The 23,171-nt window shown below is 44.3% G+C and overlaps 1 protein-coding gene across 1 annotated transcript in view; it reads left to right on the forward strand.

Annotated features, from left to right (window-relative positions):
• Positions 1-15,330, forward strand: part of LOC104623927 (ubiquitin-conjugating enzyme E2 D2) — a gene marked incomplete at its 5' end in the record, with an annotated part of 15,850 nt that extends 520 nt beyond the window's left edge. The window contains 2 exons of the mRNA XM_010291158.1: positions 11,677-11,770; positions 13,678-15,330. Of these exons, the coding sequence (XP_010289460.1) occupies positions 11,677-11,770; positions 13,678-13,723 (140 nt within the window). The remainder of the gene's footprint in view (positions 1-11,676; positions 11,771-13,677) is intronic.
• Between the last annotated feature and the right edge of the window lie 7,841 nt (positions 15,331-23,171).

Raw genomic sequence — 23,171 nt, forward strand, 5'->3', positions numbered from 1 at the left:
ATTTCTGTGGTCACTACTTCAGTCTTGCAACTCTAAATCTAGCTTGCAGCCAATTCATGAGCACAGGATGCTCTGGACATCCAGTTTCCCTGTGACCACAGGGAGACTGTTCAACTTTGCCAGTGGATCAGATAAGTCCTCCTATGCTAAGTACATAGTCTTGCCACCTCACCTCAGTCTAAACACTTTAACTAAAAAAAAAAAAGAAACCAAACACAAAACCAAACAAAAATCCACCCCCAAATTAAACCTAATACATGACAATGGAAGACTTCAGTGTTCAAAATGCACACCAAGTAAAATACATAGGGGAACAGTTGTGGCCTTTACACAGCACTGAACTGCTTTGATTCTTTGTCATTTTAAAAAAAGTCCCTTTTTCAAGAGAACATCAGAACTCAGTGTTGGTCACTTCTTTAACAAAACTTCCAATGATGAGTTACTAAAACATGTTTTAAAACTTAACAAGCTTGCACTATCTTAATTTTTTCTTTAGCTAGAAACATCTTGGTCCCTGTGAACTGTGTTAGCTTGTGGGGTGCTGGAATATGTCCTTTGCCTGGCAGAACAGTATTCATATTTAATGCAAATAGGAGGTTTTAAATACCTTCAAAGAAGACCCAGCATGCAATTTGACTGATTTTTCTGGCTATTGAAAGTGTAGATCTAGGGATTGTAGATCTAGCCATGGCAATAGAGGGTATTTTTGGTCTCTTTTGTGCATGGACCATGTCCTCACCATTCCATTTTTTGTAGCTTCACGCTGTTTTGTAATTAAATGCTGCAACACCACATTTAATTACAATATCCTTCATGTTGTGTTTGTCCCAGCTCTGTGAGGCTATCTGGTTGCCTGTAATTATTCTCTCCAACTACATGTGGTGTTCCCACACACTTTCTTTTTGGTCCAGACGTATGACTTGTGTTAAATCATAACTGTCCCCCTTTTACTGAACTCACAGAAGTTCCTACCTTCTCTGTCCAGCTAAAGGCTTCTGTAGTTGTAGAAACAGATGAAAAGGCAAACCAATATCTTGACTCATCTCTTGACAGAAATTAATCTGCCAGTGCATGAAGCTGAAAGTCTTCACTGAGTTGAGGGAACTGAAGAGATGGTGTCAGTCAAGGGGAAAGTGATTGTCAGGTTGATGCAGCTTTGCTTACAAGTGCTTTCAGTCAAGTACTGGCTACTGTTGGAAGCACTAAGTTAGCAGATATCAGTTCTTAGTACTACGTTTTGATTAAATTGCTCTATAGCTGGTTAGAATATTGTAGTTGGAGAATGTGTAATGTGGCATGGTATATTACTTTCATTTGTTTTAGAGTCATAAAATGACCATATAGGCAGTGGGGTGATAGATAGCACGTTTGAAAATACTGGTGGATAGACTGGAATTAGGACAGTTGGAAAAAGATGGGGCAAGAATTTAAGAAGGGCATCAATAGACTGCTTATTAATGGCTGTCAGCTTTAGTCACAAAATACATCTTGACATTAATTTTGCAACCCAAATACAGTTGCAGTTTGCTCTTAACATCTCTTATCTTCTCCTGTTCTCTGGCTTGAACTCTTTTTTTCTTACCCTCTTTAAACTGCATCCTTGTGGCCTAGTTAGAGTAAGCCATGGGATCGGTGTGGCCATTCTAGGCTACTTAGCCCCTTCTGTCACCCAGTCTCTATCTTAAAGTATGCTCCCTGAGATTAAGTGTCTTTATTGTTGTGCACTTTTCACTCATTGCAGAAGTATTCATATGAATGCACAAACTCTCTTTTGTGTAGCACAAAACCCATACAGATGTCACCAGTGAGAAAACAGTCTTGTCCAAGTTCCCTTGGTGTTCATTCCATGAAGGAATTAAAGGCAGCAAAAGAAATTCTTATGGGTGACTTCATAGAAATTCAGAATACTTCCCTCAGAAATAATAGGGATGTCTTGTCAGAAAGCAGACCTCAGTAAGAGGCAAGAGCTGATACTTAAAAGAAGCATTCCCGTCTTGAACAAGTATAAATAAATTCCACGAAGGCAACTTTAGTCATGTAGGATGGAGATCTTGTTTTCAGTCAGTTTAGAATTGTGTCTTTGTAGACTCTGGAGCTATTTCACCTCTCTAGTAACTCTTTGATTAGCCTTATCAAAGAATAAATGTGTTGCTAGTACGAAAATCTGTTGCAATAGGTAATTAGAAGCGAGTAACCAGACTTAAGTTATTCAGCATGAAGCTCGCATCCCTTCAAACCAGCAATTTAGTATTTGTAGTGTAGGTTTCTTAAGAGTATTTCTAAATTGTGCCGCCCTTTAAAAAGGGATGCTATTAGGAATAAGCTGTTTGAATTTAAAACCTGTAAGCAGATAACTAGAACACAGCTATAAAAGTGTATAGAGAAATCAGGGAAGACTAGAAACAGTTCTTCTAGGAAACAGCTTATCATACACAACTTCCTCCTCCTGGGGCATCTGGTAGACAGCATTGTCAGCAGCTCACATGGGCTAGATGTTATGTTGCAATTAATGTGTGGTACATGAATATGTTTTTCACTCTCACCTGCAAGGAGAAAGGTGAAGGGAGTATACATTGACTTCCTCTTAATCTGTAGTGCCACTCTTCTGGTGGGAAGACTGAAAAATCATGACAGTGCTACCTAATCATCCCAGTTAAGGTGTTGGCTCCTCGTGCTCTGGAGGATGGTAGGCTGCTCCAGACAGCACTTGGAGTATCTGATTTGGGAGCCTGCCCCTGCTCCCGTTGGGTAAGACAGCAAAGGCCTGAGTGTGGGGCTATTGGAGCAGGTTTGAGACAGCTAAATAAATAAGGAAATTACTCTCCCTCTGTAAGCAACTTGATAAAGTGATCTTGGGTGTGACAGTAGAGGTGGCTAGTGTCTTGGGTTTTTGTTCTGTCTTTCTAAATGTTTGTCCCTCCTAGACTTGTTAAAACAGGTTCTGATGAATTGGGAGAACACCACTGAGTGTCTCAGTAGAATAGCTAACTTCCTTGTATTAGTAATACTGAAGTAAGTGTTCCTTAAAGAATACATACTATAGAATAAATAATCTAAAAATACAGTCTTAAACACACCTTGGTGGTTAATTTAAACTCCAAAGCTTAAGCAGAATGCGTAGGCCTAAATTAAAAATGTTGTCTCAGAAGTCTGCATAAATAAGAATCCCTGTGGCCTTAAACAGGGGAATAAAGTGTTTTAACATGATCATAACTGTTCTCAGACATTTTTGGAAAAAATCCCGCTTTCTCTTGAATTTGGCAAATGAATGTGCAAGAGTTAATACTAAACTGAGGTACTGCTTCAGTAAAGGTCAGGCTCACTTGCTCTGTCCCATCCCATGTCTCCCCACTGTATTTTATAACTAATGAACCACGGTGCTTATATTAAGTGTGGTGAAGACCCTGCCTGGTGAATGGCAGTGAGCAACTTCAGTCTTATTCACTCAGGAGTTCAGGTCACACTCTTCAAACTCTTCCATGCCCAGTGCAGTGTGAATTTTCTGTGGTGCTGCTCTTACAGGTGTTCAAGAATTGCGTTACTAAGACTTACTGGGTGAGAATTCCCAAGTACCCAGCAACCTAAATGAACTTGATCTTTGCAGTGCAGTTTTCGAAATTGGGAAGTTGGTTTCTGATCATCCTCTTGGCATTTAGTTTGCCTGTTGTAGTGCTTAACCAAATGGCTGGGGGTGGGTCATGACTTTGTCACATAGCATGGATCAGCCTCTCCGTATGTGCTGAGTTAGGGTTGTATAGGAGAATTTCAGTCTAGAACTTCTGCAGCCTTAATGTAGCTTCTCGTGTACCTTCCCAGATGTTGCCCTTGCTGCAAAGAAGGCTGCACTAGAAGGAGTGTTGCTAGCAGGTTGAGAGAGATGATTGTTCCTCTGCTTGGCAGTTGGAGCACTGTGTCCAGTGCTGGGCACTCCAGAACATGAGAGACATCGACATACTGGAGAGAGTCCAGTGGAGGGTCATGAACATGATGAAGCATCTCCTGTTACAAAGACAGGCCGAGAGAGCTGGGACTCTTCAGCCTGGAGAAGAGGAGGCTCAGGGGGGATCTTACCAATATATATAAATACATGATGGGAGGGTGCAGACAGGACAAGAGGCAGTGGGCACAAACTGAAACACGGGAGGGCCCCTTGGAACATCAGGAAACACTTCTTTTAATGTGAGGATGCTGAGCACTGGCGCAGGTTGCCTTGGGAGCTTGTGGGGTCTCCCACATTGGAGATACTCAAAAACCATCTGGACATGGTCATGGGCAACCTGCTTTAGGTGGCTCTGCTTGAGCAGGGGGGTTGGACAGGATGATCTCCAGACATCCCTTCCCATCTCAACCAGTCTGTGATACACTGGGCAAAACTTAACTTTTCTTCTCTTGTCACCAGAAATTGTTGAACTGACTTAGCAGGAATTCAAGTTGCTTTGAAGCAAGAAGTTTAAACTGCTCAGATTTAAAGGTACACTTCCTGTGAGACTAGGTAAGACTGCTGGAAGAGTTTGAAATGGGACTATGGTTAAGAAATAGGATTTAACTCAAGCAGAGTCTGGAGTTGCTTTAATTTGTGCAAATGCATCTTGCCCATTCGCAGTCAGAAGACAGTAATTTGGTAGCTAGCCCTTGAACTTGTTGGACAGTAGTGTTTTCAGTTGTGTGTTAATGTTACAAGCTTAACGTTTGTGAGTGCTAATGAAACCTTCTGACAACTGTATGCCTCAAAGGTTTCAAGGGTCTGGGGCCTGAAACTCATAGTGATTGTATGGGTGAAGACTCCTTCCAGGAGTCAGCTTTCTTCCTATTTTTAAGGAATAGTGATCTAAGTAGTAGTGGACCTTGATGTGGAGACTTTTGGCTGTCAGGCTGATGATTAGCAAGGGAGGAGCCCTAGCTGGTGTACGAAGTAGGACAGCTGGATAAAGCCTCCAAAATGGAATTAAGAATTCCTCAGCAGCAGTATATGTCCAAAGCTCAAACTGATGCCAGCAGGGATGTTTTATAATCCTCAGAGTACCAGCCTGAATTAAACCTGAGCTGACAAACTTTGTTACTTTCATATTTAGAAACTTGGCTGGATGAGCTGGATCAAAAAGCGCAGCACTGTCTGTCAGAACCTGTGGCCGGGTCTCCAGGACAATGGCAAATTGCTTTCCATAAAGAACTTACTGTCGTAATATTTGTCATTCACCTGGGGCAGACCAGGCAGGATAGGCTGCTTCCATTACTGTGAACTCATGATGCTGGCATGGTGTGCAGGAATTGACACTTCCCTGTTTTATCTGACTGCTCCATGTCAGTGCACGAGCTTTTTGATTGTATGGTGATCTTAAGACTACTGTGTTACTTCAGGTAGGACAGACAGCTGAGTAAGTATCATCCCGCTGTCCTGACAGTCTGGCATACAACGTAACAGTCTCATCACCACCTCAGTATTGTGACAAAAACTTTGTTGGTGCAGTCTTTATGCTTGCTTAAGAGATGGAGAAGACTGGCTTTGGGTCTGCTGAGGCCTTTTGCCCCATGCAGCAGTTGAGCCTACAGGAATAACTTCTTTTTTTTAAAAGGCAATTTACCTATTCCCCTCATCCTACTGACTTAGTGATGTGCTCTTTGCCTTTAAGATAAAAGTTAAGATAGCAGGGGCCTTCAGGGAGAGAGCCAAGGCTTTCACTTATGATCAGTGTTTGACCTAAGCTGCTTGGTGCCCAAGAAAACTCTTTGCTCCTAGCTGAATTCTGGATTGGCTATCTTCAGAGAGCAGTAGCTGCACCAAACAGCTGTTGAATCAGAACACAACCAGTTAAGATGTTTTTTCTGTGTAGCTCATTACCTTGGAAGAATTGATGCTTCCTTTTTATTTCCGTGCAGTGAGTCAATTGGAGATTCCATTGCTCCTCAGTTGCTTCTCCTTATCCTGCAGTGTCCCATAGATGGGTGCCTTACTGAAGCAAGTTTTGTTTGCAATTCCAGCTAGGCTAAAATGGTAGTATCTATAGTGGCTAGTACCCTATACTGAGGGGACAGCTGGAAGTGATGGATACTGGACCCATTTAGGCTTTGCAAACTAAGTGAATTATTTGAGTTTTGAATTTGGAAGATGACTTCTTCACTGAGAAAGTGGAGATAATCATCAGCTCCTTTAGGCAATCTTTTGGGAATCCATGCTTAACAGGTCATGTCTCAGCCTTCTGCATCAAAAGCATTTATGCTTCCTGATTAACTGGGATCACTGTTTCAGTACAGGGTGATAGGGCAGAACTAGTATTTGCCTTTCTAATGCTGATCTCTAAGAAACCAGTAGGTGTAGCTTTTGGGTCTATAATGCCCTAACAAGGCCTAAATAAAGTCCTTCAATGATGAGCTGAATGGTTGAGCTTCTGTAGAAATCAGCTTAGTCCAATTGACTTGAACATCAGCACAATGTGTGCAAAGGTGTGTTAAACACTGACTTGTACAGAGCTGCTTCTGGCTCCTAAAGACCACTTCCAGCAGCAGCTACATGCTCTGGACATACAAGGATGTGTCATAGCTGCATGATGCACTTGGTTATAAAGTCATCCCTGACATCAACGGAAGCTAATTGCCATGTATAAATTGCTAGGCACCTTTGACTTCCCCTGTTGACACTCTAGGGAAGATGTCTGTCTTCTGGCTGTGGAGCTTATTCCCTCCACCTGGAGCTGAGGGCTTGTGGCTTTTAAGAGCCTGTTCACCTCTTGAGTTCCAGGAGGTTTGACACGTGTCAGATTTGTACGGGCCAATAGACACATGGTTTAAATTGTTTTCCCTATTACTCATTTGGCTAGTGCTGGAAGGATCTGTGGAGAGCTAACTTCATGGATTGTCCTGACGAATGACTGGGCTGCTTCATAGCAGAAGAAACTCAGCCATGGAGTTTATGTATTGAATTTGCATCTACTCGCACATTCAGTCAGGTGTGGCAGAACCAGGAAGATGTAGTTGCTATTTCTGATGGGCAACTTCTCTTAGTGATGTAAGAGCACAGCACAGAAATCTGGGAAGATGAGGTTGATCTTGTAGCAATAAGCTGTAGCTAAACTTGTTGACAAGCTGTAAATGGCATGATTCTCTGCATAGAGGAGCTGCCTTGAGAAAGGGTGTCCTTTCACTTCAGAGTGGTGTGTACTCTGTAAAGGGAAGTCTTGCAGTGGAAACTGGGAGCAGAGTTATGCTGCACTACGCTAGCAGACCTCACTTTGCCTCAAAGAGCACATTGCTGGAGCATTCTTTAGTGTTAAGAGATCATTCTGCTTGATGAGAGTGCATTTGTATCTCTGCTCTGTGAGGAAGCTAAGCCCATTACTTTTTTAGAAATACTCTGTTAGCAGCCTTTCTGCTTGATTAGTTTGTTTCTCCCAGTTCCTTGGTCATGAAGTACTTGGTCCATGCTAGTCCATAGCAGTAGGAAGCCCACTAAAGGCTGAGTTGTTTTTGTTGTCTGCAGTAGATAGATGGGGATCACAGCTGAAGTATTGGAGTTAAATAGGCTGCATGGTTGGTGAAAGAAAACAAAGCTGAAGCAAAACCAGTTTTTGAAAAGGAGCTTTAAACTGACAGTGCTTAGGTTGCTTAACGTTTTGCTCCAGACTGGACTGCTTTGACAGTTAAGAGTGAAGAGGTGAGAAATAACTCTGTACTTGAACCCCGTCAATCAATGGGAAATAAAATTATGTATATTGCTATTACTGACAAAAATCCAAGCTTAAGTTCTGAAGAGTGCACACTTCTGCTGTCTCTTTTGGTGAAAGACTCGAGAAGGGATGCTGTCAAACTGATACCACTAAGAGCCGCTTTGCCTGTGGTCATGCAGGATGGGTAGGACAAGATGTAAAACAGTGTCATTTGCCTGTCTCACGTACTTATTCAGCCTGATTCTGTGGTTACGAAAACTTGATTTTTGTGAACTGTCTTTTAATTGACTCCTAATCTTGTAGTTATTTGACTAGTAAGTGTTGAGGCTTTGCTATGAAATTTGTTGCAGTAATGCTTGATGGCAGAAGACGGTGGTCTGTTGATTCTCTCTGTTCTGCAGTGTTGGTCTAATTAGTTATTCTGATGCATCAAAGAACTCTTATACATAACTAATTTTTTTAAGGATTACTTTCTTTTTCCTCTTGTACTTGGCTCCTTAAACTTCATGGGAAAGTCCCTTTTTCTAAACTTCATGGGAAAGTCCCTTTTTCCAAGGGTTTTTCGTAGTGGTCTGGAGGCTGCTTATATTGATTGGTCTAAAACATGTGGGTATACGCAGTGTTCTGATGGAAAACCTCGAGAGAAGCTTCCTGAGTTTATTTTGGACAAATAGCTGGATTCAGCAGGCTATTAAAATCTATTTTACATTCCCAGTTTAGATAACTCTCAGTTAATGTTTTTCTTGCTGAGGCTATACAGATAAAAAGGGAAAGATGTGAAGTTACCAGCAAAAGAAAGCATAAAGGAGAATAGTTTTGATTAATGAAGACTTACAAAAATAAAACCAAGCAGCTGAATGTGGCAGTGTAGTTTGAAGACAATTAACTGTGTCCATTTTTATTCAAGGTTCTTGGAGTGATGCTTTTATAAAACAAGTGAATTGCTGAAGAATGAAATCTAGAAATACTTTTTTGAAGTGACTAGACTGGCAGAATTCATCATGGGAAGCATTTGGCTACTGACTGAGTTCTAACAAACCACAGCCTGTTTTAGTAAAGAGCATTAGTGGCATGGGGTTTTTTTTAATGGCCAGCAGGTAGCAACGATATGCTTATGTTGATAGCCTATAAAGCAAGAACTGAAACTCCTAGACTAGGACAGGGGTTAACTCTCCTTCTTCTGGCAAAGGAGGTGGTGGTCAAGGCAGACTTGCATCTTGCCAGATAAAACGGGTTTATGGGCAGCGTCAGCCTGTCGGGCTGCTGTTGCTCGGAATAGCAACACCCTGGTTGTCCTGGTGCCCGTGCAGACCAACAGCTGAACACCACCCTTGGTCAGACGCTTAGAGCAGATTGCGGTGGGGGTTTTGCAAGGCTGGTGTGAGGTGTGCACGGAGGAACTCCCACCCAGTAGCATGGGTGTTGGAGAAAGGGGAGTTGTAGTGGTTGGGGAAGGTAGTCGGAGAGGACTGGACAGACTTGCAACTTGGTTCTGCTGACAAAGGGTGAGCCATCCTCTTTAAAGTCCTTGGTTATTAAAGGACTGTGGTAAGATAAAACTTGAGGGAGAAGTTATAATAGGTGACTAGAAAACTCTGATGGGCTTGCCTGTGCTTCCTGTTAAAGGGAGGGGACAGATGTTAGCTGTTTTAGTCATCCTACCAGCTGAAGAAGCTTCAGTGACCAGAGCAGTGGAGTCTGACAAATACAAAGAAACAAGCTACAGGAAAATAGCTGGAGAAACAACTGTGGTGAAGCCAAACTGACAGCAGCAGCTGGGTATAAGGTGGCAGAGAGATTCCCAATGCTGAACATGAACATGAGTTTTACCCAATGTATGTGGAGGGGGAAAAAAAACACTAGTGCTGAAGCTGATGGAAAGTGCTATTGGTACTAAATGTGCTGCATCCCTTGCTAAGGGACAGCAGTTCAGGACTAGTGGCTTCTGCATGCCTCCAGCACAAAATTGAAGTCGCCACACTCTGAAGCTGTATTCGAAGAGGTAGTTGAATAAGTGATCTTAGTGTTAGTTGATGGTAGAGAATAATTAGGCTCTTAATTCTTTCACAAGAGTACAGTAGAAAATCAGGAAAAGTTGTTCTTTGTTCTAGAAAGAGAAATACATTCACTTAAATCAGGAGCAGTTTATTACTAAACGTGTTCTACAAGCATTTAGCTTTTTGAAATTGACAATTCATTAGTGAAGGGTCTGCAGAACTATGTAGGAAAACTGAACTAACTGGGTTTCTGGGTTCTTGGTGTTCTCATCACTGAGCAGGTAGCTCAGTTAAGACCTAGTAAAGCTTTCACTTTTGTCCTGCTTGGAAAAATCTTCTCCAGTTTACATGAACATTGGCTAAGAAGGCTAATAGCATCCTCACTTATGTCAGAAATAGTGTGGCCAGCAGGAGTAGGGAAGTGATCGTCCCCCTGTACTCAGACCCAGTGAGGCCACATGTTGAATGCTGTGTTCAGTTTTGGGCCCCTCACTACAAGAAGGACATTGAGATGCTGGAGCCTGTCCAGAGAAGGGCAGTGGAGCTGAGGAGGGGTCTGGAGCACAAGTCTGATGAGGAACAGCTGAGGGAACTGGGGTGGTTTTAGTCTGGAGGAGGCTGAGGGGGGACCTTATTGCTCTCTACAACTGCCTGAAAAGATGTTGTAATGGGATGGGTGCTGGTCTCTTCTCCCAAGTAACAAGAGATGGGACAAGAGGAAATGGCCTCAACAACCTAAATGAGGCTGTGAATATCAGACCTATTGTGCCCTTTTTTCTCTGGCTATATCTAGTTGTTCTTTGTTTTGTGATCTGTTTTAAACTACCTTAAAAAATTAACCACCACACCCCTCACCCCCCAAACAGTAGTAGAATGCATGCTGTTCTCTTTCATTTTTTCAGCAGGGTAGCTCTGCCTCCTGCTCCACAGCACAGTAGCAACTGATGGAAGTTTGAACAGATTTGTGTTTAGTGCCTTCAAACTTCTAACTGCTGTCATCTCCAACTTGCTTGGAGGATGCACTGTGACAACTCAGCTGTTGCTGCTACTGGTGAAGGGACATATGGAGTGGCAGTGTTTGATTAAAACAGGCTGAGAGAAAGCAATACAAAGGAATGTTTGGCATTTCTTAAGGGGGGTAAGACATCCTTGACATGCCTCATGTAGTGTTGTCCCAATATGCTTTGCTTATAACTTGCTGCCTTCTCATCTCTTCTACTCTGGTGTGAACGTAGGAATGTGCACGTGCTATTTGTAGCTTTACAGGCAATCTCCTGACTCCTTATACGGATGAAGGTTGCCGCCTCACTGAGTGGCTTCATATGAGCGGGATGTGGCTTCTGGGGATATATACAGCATCTATTTATACTGAAACTTCAAAGTTCAGGGCGTTCTGGCTGGTATGAGTGCAGTAAGCTATGCTTTCTTGATTAATTTTGAATATTGTTCAACAATTCAACTCAACCTACCTTATGCTCAGAAAATAATTGGGTAAAGCCTCTTAATTCTCTGCAAGACTAGCATTTTTTTTTTAAAACAGTTCTTAAGTATCTGAGCCGCTCATGCTTCCTTCACCTCAGTTGGATCTGTCTGCTGTTTGACTTTCAGTGCTTCTGCAAGTCATTAACAGTGAGGTTGTCTGGTTTAGGGAAAAGCTGAATTTCAAGTGCAAAAGCAGGGATGCTTTCTGAGAAGGCTTGGCAGGTATGGTTTTGGATAGAACACTTCTGCTTTGTGATTTAAAGCTGTTACAGATACACCTGTTCAAGGTTCCTGTTGTGGTGGTGATATTTTAAAAACTTGTGGTCATGCAGAGTTGCATAGTTAAATGGTAAGGATTTTTGTTCAAGATAACTTGGCTGAAGGTATGTGGGATTACTGCTCCTTGGCATCTAAAAAAAGGTGCTAATACTAATGGCTAGAGGGGAAGAAAGTGGGTGGGCTGACTTCTACACTTCTGAAGGTGTCTTCAGCTGCACTTAAACTCTAATTCAGTATCTGTTTTTTTCTCTCCTTAGTACTTTTGTCCATCTGTTCTCTGTTGTGTGATCCCAATCCAGATGATCCTTTAGTGCCTGAGATTGCACGGATCTACAAAACAGATAGAGAAAAGTGAGTATGGAAGCCAAAAATTATGTAATGTTCTTGACAGAACAGAATCCCCACTTAAATAGTAAATGGGAACTGAAAGGACCTGCTATTTGGAAATGAGTGTGAATTTTGATTTGCCTCTTCTGTTTGAAGTGTGGTCTTTTTAGTGATTTTTTTTTTTTTTTTTTTTTTGCTGGTATCTGACGTACAGCTATCTTACCTTTTTCCTACAGCAATGCAGTGCTGTTACCTATGTCAGTAGAAGTGAAGGATGTAGAGGCCTTGTACTTCTGCAGTTTTATTACTGCATTTTCATTCCCCACAATGGTCTTTCGTTAGTGTTGTAGCTGTTAATTACAGGTTTGCTTGATTTAATGAAAATGTGAACAATGCAAATCTGTTTCCTGTGGAGCTCTTAAGTTGTATGTGACCAGCTTTTAAGAGCCTTGACTGCCTGCTTTAATTCTACATAACCAGCAGAGGGAGAACAAGTTACTCTAGTGGGAGACTGTTTCCATGCTAGCTATTGGTGCTGGAATCATGCAAGTAAAGAAATAACAAAAATACCCTGTTTCATCTTCATTTGACAACACAAGGGAAGAAAAAGTGGCGTAGGGGTGGGGTGGGAGGACTCCAAGCTTCTATGAAGTAAAAAGCAAGAATGGAGAGAACTCTAGCACTAGTGAGCACTATAAAAGCAACAGCTTAATGACAGTTGTAATTGCTGTTCTACCTCACTGTTCCCTTCCAGAGCTGATCAGTAGTGTTAATTTCTGCAGCTATATGGTCATCTGATGAGAACAAGATAGGAAGGGAAAATGATCCACAAACTTGCTTTCTCTACTGCATACTTGAGAAGCAGTGTTAGAGAAGTTCATGCATCCTGTTTTTAATGAGAGCTGCAAGAGTAGTAGTATGTATTTCGAGACACAGCTAACAGTGACTGACTGCACGTAACGTATGCAGGACACTTCCCTATTTTTTCCAAAAACGGGAATAAATTTTGTACATAAACGTAACTGGACTTGCTGCTTGAGTAGTCTCAGAATGAAGTAACAAATCCTCTCGCCTTCATGAATTGATTGTCAGATTCTTTAGCTTAAAGAACACTGTCTACAGACCAAATTCCAGCACGAGAACCTAGCTGATGTACATAACTAGGAAACTTCTTGCTATAAGTGTCGTATGCTTTTTCTACAAATTCTGTAGAACACAAACAACTTGCCTTCTGTTGTCAGAAAATAAGCTTTTATCGGTGTGTCTGTCACGGTGACTGCTTTGTTTTACATAAGTTTCTTGAGCTTCCTTTAGCAGTGGCTCTGGCTACAAAGGATATTTGGGTGCCAAAGCTACAAGGTGGATTGGGAAAAGGAGCATATTGTGCCTTCAGAATAAAAAAAATTCTGGTGGACAAATAGTTGTGTCCCGATAGTCATTGAAATAGCCAAATGCAATGTGTAGCGTGAAACAAGCCTGTTGGGGTTTGGCAGCTGTGTAGATACCAGGTACTAGGTGTAACTTTCTAAGGGAAGAAGAAGAATGGGGTGGGAGGGAAACATTAATGTATTTTTTCCAGAATGCCAAAACTAAAACCTGCAGTAATAGCTTCCCCAGGGATGTAGCAGTTGGGGGCTAGGTAAAGACTTCCTGAAAATACTTTCCCCTCAGACCTGTGCTAGCTCTGTTTTGTGCCTTGAGTCACCAAGATCTCACATTCTTGTTGTAAATATGACTAGTTATTTCTCTTCCATGAAGTACTGTGGGCATTGTTTCCGTCATTTGCCTAATATCTCCATTTGCTCTCTAACTTTACAAATCCATGATATTACTGGAGAGAATGTAAGTTCATGTCATGTGTAGACTAGACTGCTGGAGTCGAAATACTGTTTGGATGTTATGTTAAGTAAATCCTCTTTTTATACATACAGGTACAACAGAATAGCTCGGGAATGGACTCAGAAGTATGCGATGTAATTAAAGAAATTATTGGATAACCTCTACAAATAAAGATAGGGGAACTCTGAAAGAGAAAGTCCTTTTGATTTCCATTTGACTGCTTTCTATGAGCCCACGCCTCATCTTCCCCTGTGCACATGTTTACCTGATACAGCAGTGCTGCGTGTTGTACATACTTGGAACAACAAAATAGAAATACTGTATTTCCCCGTACCAACATTGACTCCTAGCAGAGAAGTGTGTGTGTGAAAAGCTGGTTCTTCAGTCATAACTTTGTGAGCCTAAAAGTATTCCTTGTTGGTTTAAATTGGGTAATAAAATGTGAATGGGAGAGTTATGGTGGATTCCATATTTCTAGGGACAGTGTTGCCAATCTGTTAAGGATTTTGAGTGGAATCCTTTTAAACTCATAACAGTTATGAAAAGCAAGGTGAAGAACTTGAAGCTGTTTCTGTATTCATTTTATTCTGAAGGACCTACACCTTAGGTAAATGTTATGACCAATGAGATAAACTGTACCCACATCCTGTGTTTAAGGTCTAAGTTTAACCGGTCAACATTTAAATGGATTGGAGCTATTAGTGCATCAAGTGATGTTGATTTGTTTCAACTCTCTCCCCTCCTTCATAATTTTTTTTTTTGGTTTGTATGTGGTTTCTCAGTTAATACATAGCTAATAGCTCTTATTTTTCTTAGGTTTTTTTAACTGCTTAGGTCTTTCTGGATGTAAGGGTAAAAATCCATTTGACAGAAAACTTGTGTATATTTAAAGACCCAACTGCTCCCCTGGAGCTTGTACGTTCAAGAATGATTAATCTGTGTAATAAACTGATTACTACAGTCATTACATATAACTTTGTGTGAATAGGCTTTTAATTTTAAGAGCAGTTTGTTACAGGCTAAAACGAATGGTGGATTTCTCTGAAACTTTTGCATTCACGAACGGTTGCATTTGGAAGTCATGAAGCAGGTTGGTTTGCATCACACAAGGCTATGCACCTGAACAAGACAAACGTAAGCTTAAGCACTTACATGAAACCAAGATGTGTAGTGTGCCAGGAACTTGACTGTTAAACCAAATAAGCAGTTTACTAAATGAGAATCTGAGTGACATTTTACAAAGCCTAACGGTATTATTCCCACTTGCATGGGACCTAACACAATGCATATGTACTGTAGGTAAGTGAAACCTTATGTAACTAAAATAATGGATGTAAAAGGGTAAAAAAGACAAAAAAAACCCTACCAAACACATCAGCACAAACTTTCATAAAAATGTAGCTTTTACATAATTACTTTGCACTAAACATTTGCAAATGTTCATACAGTTTTAAATTGTACTTGTATGTGTCTTTTTTTGAACAAAGTCTTCACTTGAATCTAGTGACAAATGTAGTTTGAAACTTTTCTTTGTATACAAGTGTATTTGCCAGCATCGTTGGTGTGAAATAGGTGAGTCTGCAAGTTTATCTCCTTAGTAGAATTGTAAACAAAGCCATCGACTACGAAGCAGAGGCTGTAGCCTCCAGCTCTCCAGCCACAGGGGTCTGTCCCACCCATTTTCAAAATGCATCTTTACACTCTTGCACAAATGAGGAATAAATGTCCACTGCTTTTGGTCTAAATCTGTTCCACTTGTCTCATCTCTCAATGTCCTCGTGTGTGCACCGCTGGATGTAAATGTTTGCAGTGTTTCTTGGAGTCCTCTTGCAGCAAGCTGTAGCTGAAGTGGGGCTACGTGTGCATCTCCCGCAGGCACGAAGACTGTGGCTCTAGCAACGGGATGCTGCTGTGTGGGGACGAAGCAGCTCTCGCAGTGGAGCGGAGCTTCACTGGAAAAGAAATGGAGTGTGTGGCCGTGCTTCCTGCCTGAGTGACAACGTAGGGGTGACAGCTGCTGCGGGGAGGGGGAACGTGACGTGCAGGAGTATGACCTGGCTCTTGGGTCATCTTGAGCTCTTGGCGCTCTTATGTTACATCACAAGGTGTTGGCGTCTTTACTGGTTTAGAAAGCAGTATGTGGCCTGTCGCTGAAGCGTGGCCCTGGGTAAAAACTTGTTGCGTTGTCAAAACTAGACGAAGCTGGTGGCTGCTAGTGTGGCTTTGTGTAACCACCTTTGGCCTTACCTTGTACTGAACTGTTGCAGTGTGCAGGCTAATGCTCCTGCTCCCCCCTGTGACCAGGGGAGAGCATCCATCTGTAATGGAGTTGTCCTCCCATGTTTCTGCAGCAGTTCACCAGATGTTCCGTTTCTGAGAAGTACAGGGACGGGGGCTTGGAGTGGTTGCAAACCTTGCAGCAAGCTTTTTTGGGGCATTCCCCCCTTAACTGCTTTGTGAGCCACCCAAGAATGATTCATTTATTTTTCGTGGCAGATTTGGCTGGTTTTTGATACTGGCAGTCACTGGGAGAGATCAGAGGCCAGTACAGGAGAGAAGAAGAGGGCAGTTAAGCGTGGAGGTTGAGGATGGTGATTTTCCTTTTTGCTGGGGCAGAAGCCACATACGCTAAGTGACAGGAAGGTCATACAGCCATACATGAGCTGAAACAGTCTTGAACGTTAGAACAGTGTCAGCTTAGATACAGTATTAGCACATCTGCCTGCGTTGGGGTGACTGATACGTGCAATGAAGTGTTCAAACAGACCAGACTTCCTTGCTGACGGCTTGACAAAAGTTGTGGTATGGTAAAAGTAAGGCTGGTGATCCTGAAGTGGGGAGTACGTATGCTGTCCCTCGTGGACTGACCGTTTGTTGTTGAGGGTTGTACTGTGAAGGATGTACTAGATGAAGGAGCTTTTTTTCCTAGGATTTAACTTAAAACCTGATCCAGCTTAGCCTTTTTTGGGACTAGAAACTTGGTCTCTTGAAACCATGTATTGTGTATGTTCTAATGTAAAACAGCACAAGAAGCCATGGGCTCTGGTCGTTGCCTTTCTAGGAAATCTGAACTTGTCACATCATGAACTTTTTCAGTCCCTGTCTAATTTTTTTTTACTTGATTTAGTATTTTGACTATTTCACTTTGCATGGCTTTCTTTGTGCTGGGACTTCTATGGATGTAGACTGTACATGCAATTTCCCTTTTTTCCTGTCATGTGCTAAGCAAATGTGTTTTATTAAAGAAAACAAGTGCTGGGCTGCTCCTCCAGCTCCGGCAATGCTATAAAGCTGAAACACTGTGCCTGGATGCATTGCTTGTGTTCATCTGCGCCCATCCCCTGCAACGGAGTGAACTAGAAGACAAATAACCAGGCTGTACTGCATGTAAATCTAGGACCGCTGGCGAGCGGCTGGCATCATTTGACAGTGCATGTACCTGCTGTAGCCTGTATTGCCCATAACTTGTGTTTTCAGGGGCTGTCTGCGTACATGTACTGTGCTTGCATACGAGAGAATGTGAGCCAATCGACTTCAGAAACGCCGGTAGCTCAGTACTGAGTAGCTGCTCATCAGTGTGCAGGAGTTGCCAGTGAGTTTAAACATTAACCATGGCTTAGAGCCCAACAGCCATGGGCCTACGGACTGGGATGGAGCTGCTTCTGGGCCGTACTGGAGACCTAATGACTGTGCTTGAAATGTCTAGCTTGTCCTTTGGTAGTATGCACTGCTGCATTTCTTCAGTAGCTTTTTGGTAATGCAAGAGTGAATTTTTGGAGGTGTTTTTTGTTACCTTGCTAAACCAACGCTTTCAAGTAAGCCACATACTGAAGCATCTACAGACTTCAGTCTGCACATGTTGAACGATGTAGAAAAAACAACATGACTAAGTTGGATATGATCTTGTGTTCCTAGTGTGCTCAGTAAAGCAAACCATAACCTGTCCCTTGCCCCCAAAGGCCATGGCTTTCCTTGCTTTTGGTAGCTGCAGCTGCTGACGGAGATGCCTGGCTGTGTATTCTAACTGTCTTAAGTCGTCATCTTGCTATTCACAGCAGCAAAACAGCTCTAGGGCTGCTGTTGTTCCCAGTTCTGATGAACAGCAGAAGATCAGAAGCCTAAAGGAAGGACAAGGAGAGGTGCTTTGCCCAGTTAAAGATGGATTTCCTTGTGCTCTGAGCAGCTCTTGCTGGGGGACAGCATGGCAGAAGACCTGGGCATGTGGGAAGTGCAGAAGAAAACTACTGCTCAAAGCAGTTAGAACTTACGCATGTGTCACCTTGCTCTAAAGAACGAGGATAACATAACAAAACATCTCTGAACATGCTCAGCACTTCCACTCCAGGTGGAGGAGCCCTTGGGTTTAGGCTCCAGGCATGCCCGCTTGCCCAGGCAGAGCTTGGAAGCCACCTCCTGCAAGAATAAATAGTCCCATGGTGTATTTGAGTAGAAGGAAGGCTGTTCTCTTTAAAATAGCCTTGGAGCAGTTCTGCTCTCATCCCTTCGGCGTTGGGAAGCCTACCTCTTGTCTCCTACGGAGAGCTAGAAAGAGTCTCACACACACACCCAGTTACTGTTTCCTTCCGTTCCTTGGCTCCTTTGTGCAGACTTAGAGCAAGTCCGTGATCAAAGTTGGAAATCTTAGTTGTTCTGGGGTTTGGCAGAAGCTGTTTCCTACAGGGACAAGAATTGCATCGAGGGCACCTGATGGAAGGTTAAAAGCAGGAAAACCCCTGCTGTCCAGCTTCCTGGATGTGTGGAGACCAACCCCCTCATGAGTAACAGCAACCAGAGGCTTTGAGAGGGATTCCTGTAGCCCCTGCCCTCACCTGGACGTGTGTGTGACTAGATCTATGCTAACACTACCTGTACTGTTGTAATGTGTTGCAATTTGATCACCATTAAATAATTCCTTTAAATTTACTGTGGCTTGATTTGCTTTTTTTGCTTTACCTGTGCCATGTACCCTTTTTGCTCATTTTGTTTTTTTTTCTTCTTGTGGCTGCTCTCTCCCGTCTCCCCAGTGATCCAGTTCTGCAGTGTGCTCCACTCAGCTGTCTCCTTCATCTTGGTTTTTTTTTAACTTCCTGAGAAGCCTGGCTTGCTCTCTGAACATGGGCAGTACTTTGTGGGCAAGGTTGAGTAGCCTTGGAGGTCTCCTGCCTACTTCTTGGAATGTAGAAATGCGTATGCTCTCACCAAGCCCAGCACCGTCCTCTTCCTTGTTGGAAGCTGTGATTTAATAGCAAGATCACTGGTGCTTTGATTTCATAGCAAGCTGCTGCTTGATTCAGTGGGCTCGCTGTTAGTTTTGTAAAGCTGAGATCAGCTCTGGTGCATGAGCCCAAGGCATGTGTGGCATCGGAGGAAACCAGAGCCATCTTGACTGTTGGGGGTTCCCACAACTTGTGACTTACCCTTGTGGCTTACTCTTCCTCCGATTTGGCATCCACAGGTTTTGTTCTATTGTTGTGTTTCTGCTTCTCCTTTCCTTCCCTGCATGAGAATATTTCGTTTTTATTGTCATATGGTTAGGTCAAAGCATCTCGGGGTGCGTGGAGATCGGATGTATTTACAATTCCTGCCCTTTCCTGAACAAATGCATTTATAATGAATCCTCCTTTTATGGATAAATCTCACCAAGTTACTCGAGTGTGTACTTGGCTGTATAGACTTCTTCCTTGCCCCCATCTAAGGGGAAAAGTTGTTCAGCTCCCATTGATGGAAGCTCTTGCTAGTCAGGCTTCTTGTAGGTAGATGCTGGGTCCGCTGAGCCTGCAGAGCAGATGCAGGATGGAAGTGCAAAGGATTGGGTTGAAAGACCAAGTCATGGCGTGTAGACGAAACTCAGCATTCTGAATAAGTTGGGAACTCACATTCGTTTGGTCACTGCAAGCTCTAGTGTTGGTTCTCAGGCTCTGCGCTGCCTTCCTGCGTAAGAGAAATCATGTTTATCGGCACGGGAAGTCTAGCTAGACCCTATTCTTTCTGCAACAGCAACCAAAATAAAAGGCCTATGTGAGAAGATAGGAACAGGATGGGCAGCTCGCTCTGCACTTGCTTCCAGCTGAAGAGCTTCCTGAGGGGAGGTGTGGGTTCTGTGACTCTCTGGTTACCCTGAAGAGACTGTCCTCTGTCCTTGTGTTTGTGTAATCTCTTGTTGTTTATCTGTATTTGGTCTTGTCAATGGGAAGGCGTTTAGCGGTCTTGGTGGTGATTGCAGGGTTTGGGGGATGCGGGGCTTCTCGTAGATGGTCAGCCAAGGAACAGTCAGATAGAGGGGACTTGGAATGGCATCGCTGGTTAGAGCTGGTATTAAAACAGAATTGCTGTTAAACTGCTACCCTGGAAAACTCTTTGGTGTACGATGCCCGTGATAGAAAAGTATTTTTTCTTCACTGAAGGTAAACGCAGAGGGAGCAGCTTCCAAAGCCTGATGAAGGGCAGTCTGTGCCATGGTGCCCCTGCCCTGGTCTGACAGTCTGCTTTGCTTCACCACCTTTTTGGTCTTTTTTTGGTCTGCAAAGACCGACTATTTTGTAGGGCTTTTTTCTTGTGGGTCTTCGACATCTTTTTTTTCAGAAGACAACCTAGTTTTTGGTTTGTTGGGGTTTTGTGTTTTGTGTTTTTTGAAAATTGAGTTACGTGACATCCTTCATGAGTTGGCACTGGTAAAAGGGTCCAGCAGACCAAGGGGAGCTGTGGACCTGTGTACTCTCAAGCTGTTGTTACAAGGTGAACATGTAAAAAACATGACACCAGAGTTGTTGGGGAATACCTACCCCTGAAAGCAAAGTTTTGGAAGAGAATATGAAGTGGGATAACTAGGACCATGTTACAAAGGCCAAACTCTTAAACTTGGACCGGTTGATGGAGTGAGGGGAGCTGGCAGGGTGCAAAGCGGTGGTGCCAGCGGTCTGGCTACCGGCATGGTCATCCGTGTTGTGCTGCAGGGCTTTGCCCATCATCTCAGCACTGGCTTCCAGGGACTGTAAGCTCCTTCAACCGTGTTTTCCAAGTTCCTCTGTTAGTAGATGGTAGGTGTCCTGAAGCTACGACGACCGTACCTCTGATTTCCCTCCTCTCTGCATGTGTGGTCCCTGTGTCCAGCTGACACAGCGTGGTCCTGCCCTCACCCAGCCCCAGCTGCTGGCAGTGGCTCAGGAGACAACTCCAGCTCCAGCAGGCAGCGCCTTGCTCCCTGCTCTCGGCGGTGGAGGAGGCATCTGGGCTGATCCGGCTGGGGGAAAGGAACAAGCTGGCCTTGGGCCACCACGGCAAGATGGGAAAAAGTGCCAATGATAGTGTTTGGTGGGGGGGAAGCGTTAATTTCTTGGTCTGAGGGAGCAAAGGGGAACCCGGAGTTACCATTGCAGAGATTTCTGACTCTTCAACAAAACCTGGTGTTTTGTGTCTAAATCCTCTCCTTGCTCACCCAGTAGTTGTGTTTCTTGGGAGATTTGATTTCCCTGTCTTGTGTCTGTTCTTGAGCCAGCTTTTAGCAAGTTTTATTAAAACTCTCCTACAGCTTTGGGACCGTGAGTTGTTTTGGGTTTTTTTTTCTTAATCTTGACCTAGAGCTTTGCGCATTGGTGCAGTGACACTGTCAGTGGCTGTTTGTGGGGTCTGTGTATTGCCAGCTCAACGTGGGATTCGGTAATCCTGCGTTTCTGCGGGGCATCGTGCACGTCCCACACGCCATGCTTGGGAGCAGCCCCAGGAAATTCAGCAGTCCTGTCACGAGTCACGCTGAGCAGATGAATAACTCGGTGTCACCAGACGTTCAAGAAAAACATCATTGTACCTTATGGCTTAGCCTGGGCTGTTGCATGGCTTCCTTCTGTTGACCTGCCTCCTGCTCTGCTGGAGGAAGGGTGCTCTGAAATGTCCGATCCGCTCTCCTCCTGTTAATTCTGCGCTTAGCTTCCCTGATTTGCCCCTCTTTTTCTTTATCCCTCCCTTGGCACTGACACCTTGCAGGACAACCCCTCAGATTTCCGGGAGAGCAAATGGAATCGAGCAGAGCAGTCGGTGAAGATGCGTGAGCCGGGTGACACAGGACGGTCTTGCGGCAGCCTGGACCTGCTCAGACCGTTTGCTCTAACGAAGCCGGTGCAAGCGGCAACTCGGCTGCGGGGATGAAGGCTGCGTGCGCAGCCCAGACGTGGCACCTCGGTCTCTGGTGAGCTGTCGGCAGCACGTGCTGCGTGTTGGTCTTGCCGAGCTAGCGACTGGGATTGACCCTGGTGGATTTATCACTTGTATAAAGCTCCATGTAAGTTTTTTCCTGTCGTAACCCTAAATACCAACATAAAGTACAGTGTTTCAACTTGCAATCCCTTCTTGGAAGGCACTGATGAAGGAGCTGTAGGAGCTTCGCCAAATCCACGCTGGACGCCTCGCGGAAGGATAGGCTTTTGCCAGGTGGATTTTACTGGGTTTTCTGTGGGGTAACTGTTCAAATGCTGTGGTCTGAGATGACATACAACAGGTAAGCATAGATGCTCTGTATTTAAATGCTAAAATCTTTCCTCGAGTCAAATCTTGCCTCCGTCAAGTAACACAATTCACGAATGACGTGTTGGCCTCCGTAAGGGACCCACCAGGAAAACCGTATTCCTTTTCCAGATGCTTATTTGTAGGGCTTCCCCATGTCAGTGCCGCCTCCAGAGAAGAGGTGGTCTTGGCTGGACATCTGGGAGTGGATGCAGCCCCAGCGAGGAGTAGATGGGGTGGAGCTTGGGAGCACCTCCGGCTGGCAGCACCTCGAGCCCCATGCTGAGGGCACCTGCCCTGCGTGGAGGTGACAGGGGACACGCCTCGGGGAGGTGCCGGTGAGGTCCTGTTGGTGCAAACCTAAAGGGGCTTTTTGAACCTCTCCTGCTTTTGACCGGTTCCTTTCATGCAGTAGCAACACGCTCCTGCCCCACGGGGGTGACCCGCACTGCCTCACCACGAGCGGCGTGCAAGTCGTAATCCTTCGGGCTGCTCGGCCTCATCGCTGCTTTTTCTCCTAGCAAACTCGACTTTCTGCCGGGCTGTTTTGGTCCCAGCCCTTGCCCAAGCCCTTGGCTGCGTTAGCGTCTGAAACTCCCACCTCTGCCTGGACGCTGCTCCCGAGTCACAGAATCGTTAAGGTTGGAAAAGACCTTTAAGATTGTCACGTCCAACCGTCAACCCAACACCACCATGCCCACGAAGTCCTTCCTAGGAAGGCAAGCGTGCTGAATACCCGCTTCGGCTGCGCTGCGGGGATGCTCGCGGGAGCCTGGGCAAGGGGCACGGCCCCTGGGCAATTGGGCCGGCTGGTGGGGGAGCCCAGCCCTTGCCTCCCCACCACGGCTCGGCAAGGCTCCAGCTGATGCTATGGATGGAGAGTCCCATGGCTTCGCCAGTGGAAGGGCAGCCAACAAGAGTCGTGGGACCATTTTCCCCGCATAGGTTGGTTTAGGATCGGGCTAGGGGGGAGCTGGAAGCCTCTCGGGGCTGTCCAGCCACCGAGGGAGAATCTGCTTGTACCACCACTGTAAAAACTGCTCCATATTTCCAGGTTCAGTGTTTTTTTTTTTCTAGCTCTGCCTTCCAG

This window comes from Phaethon lepturus, unplaced genomic scaffold, assembly GCF_000687285.1.
Source record: "Phaethon lepturus isolate BGI_N335 unplaced genomic scaffold, ASM68728v1 scaffold1967, whole genome shotgun sequence".
NCBI lineage: Eukaryota > Metazoa > Chordata > Aves > Phaethontiformes > Phaethontidae > Phaethon > Phaethon lepturus.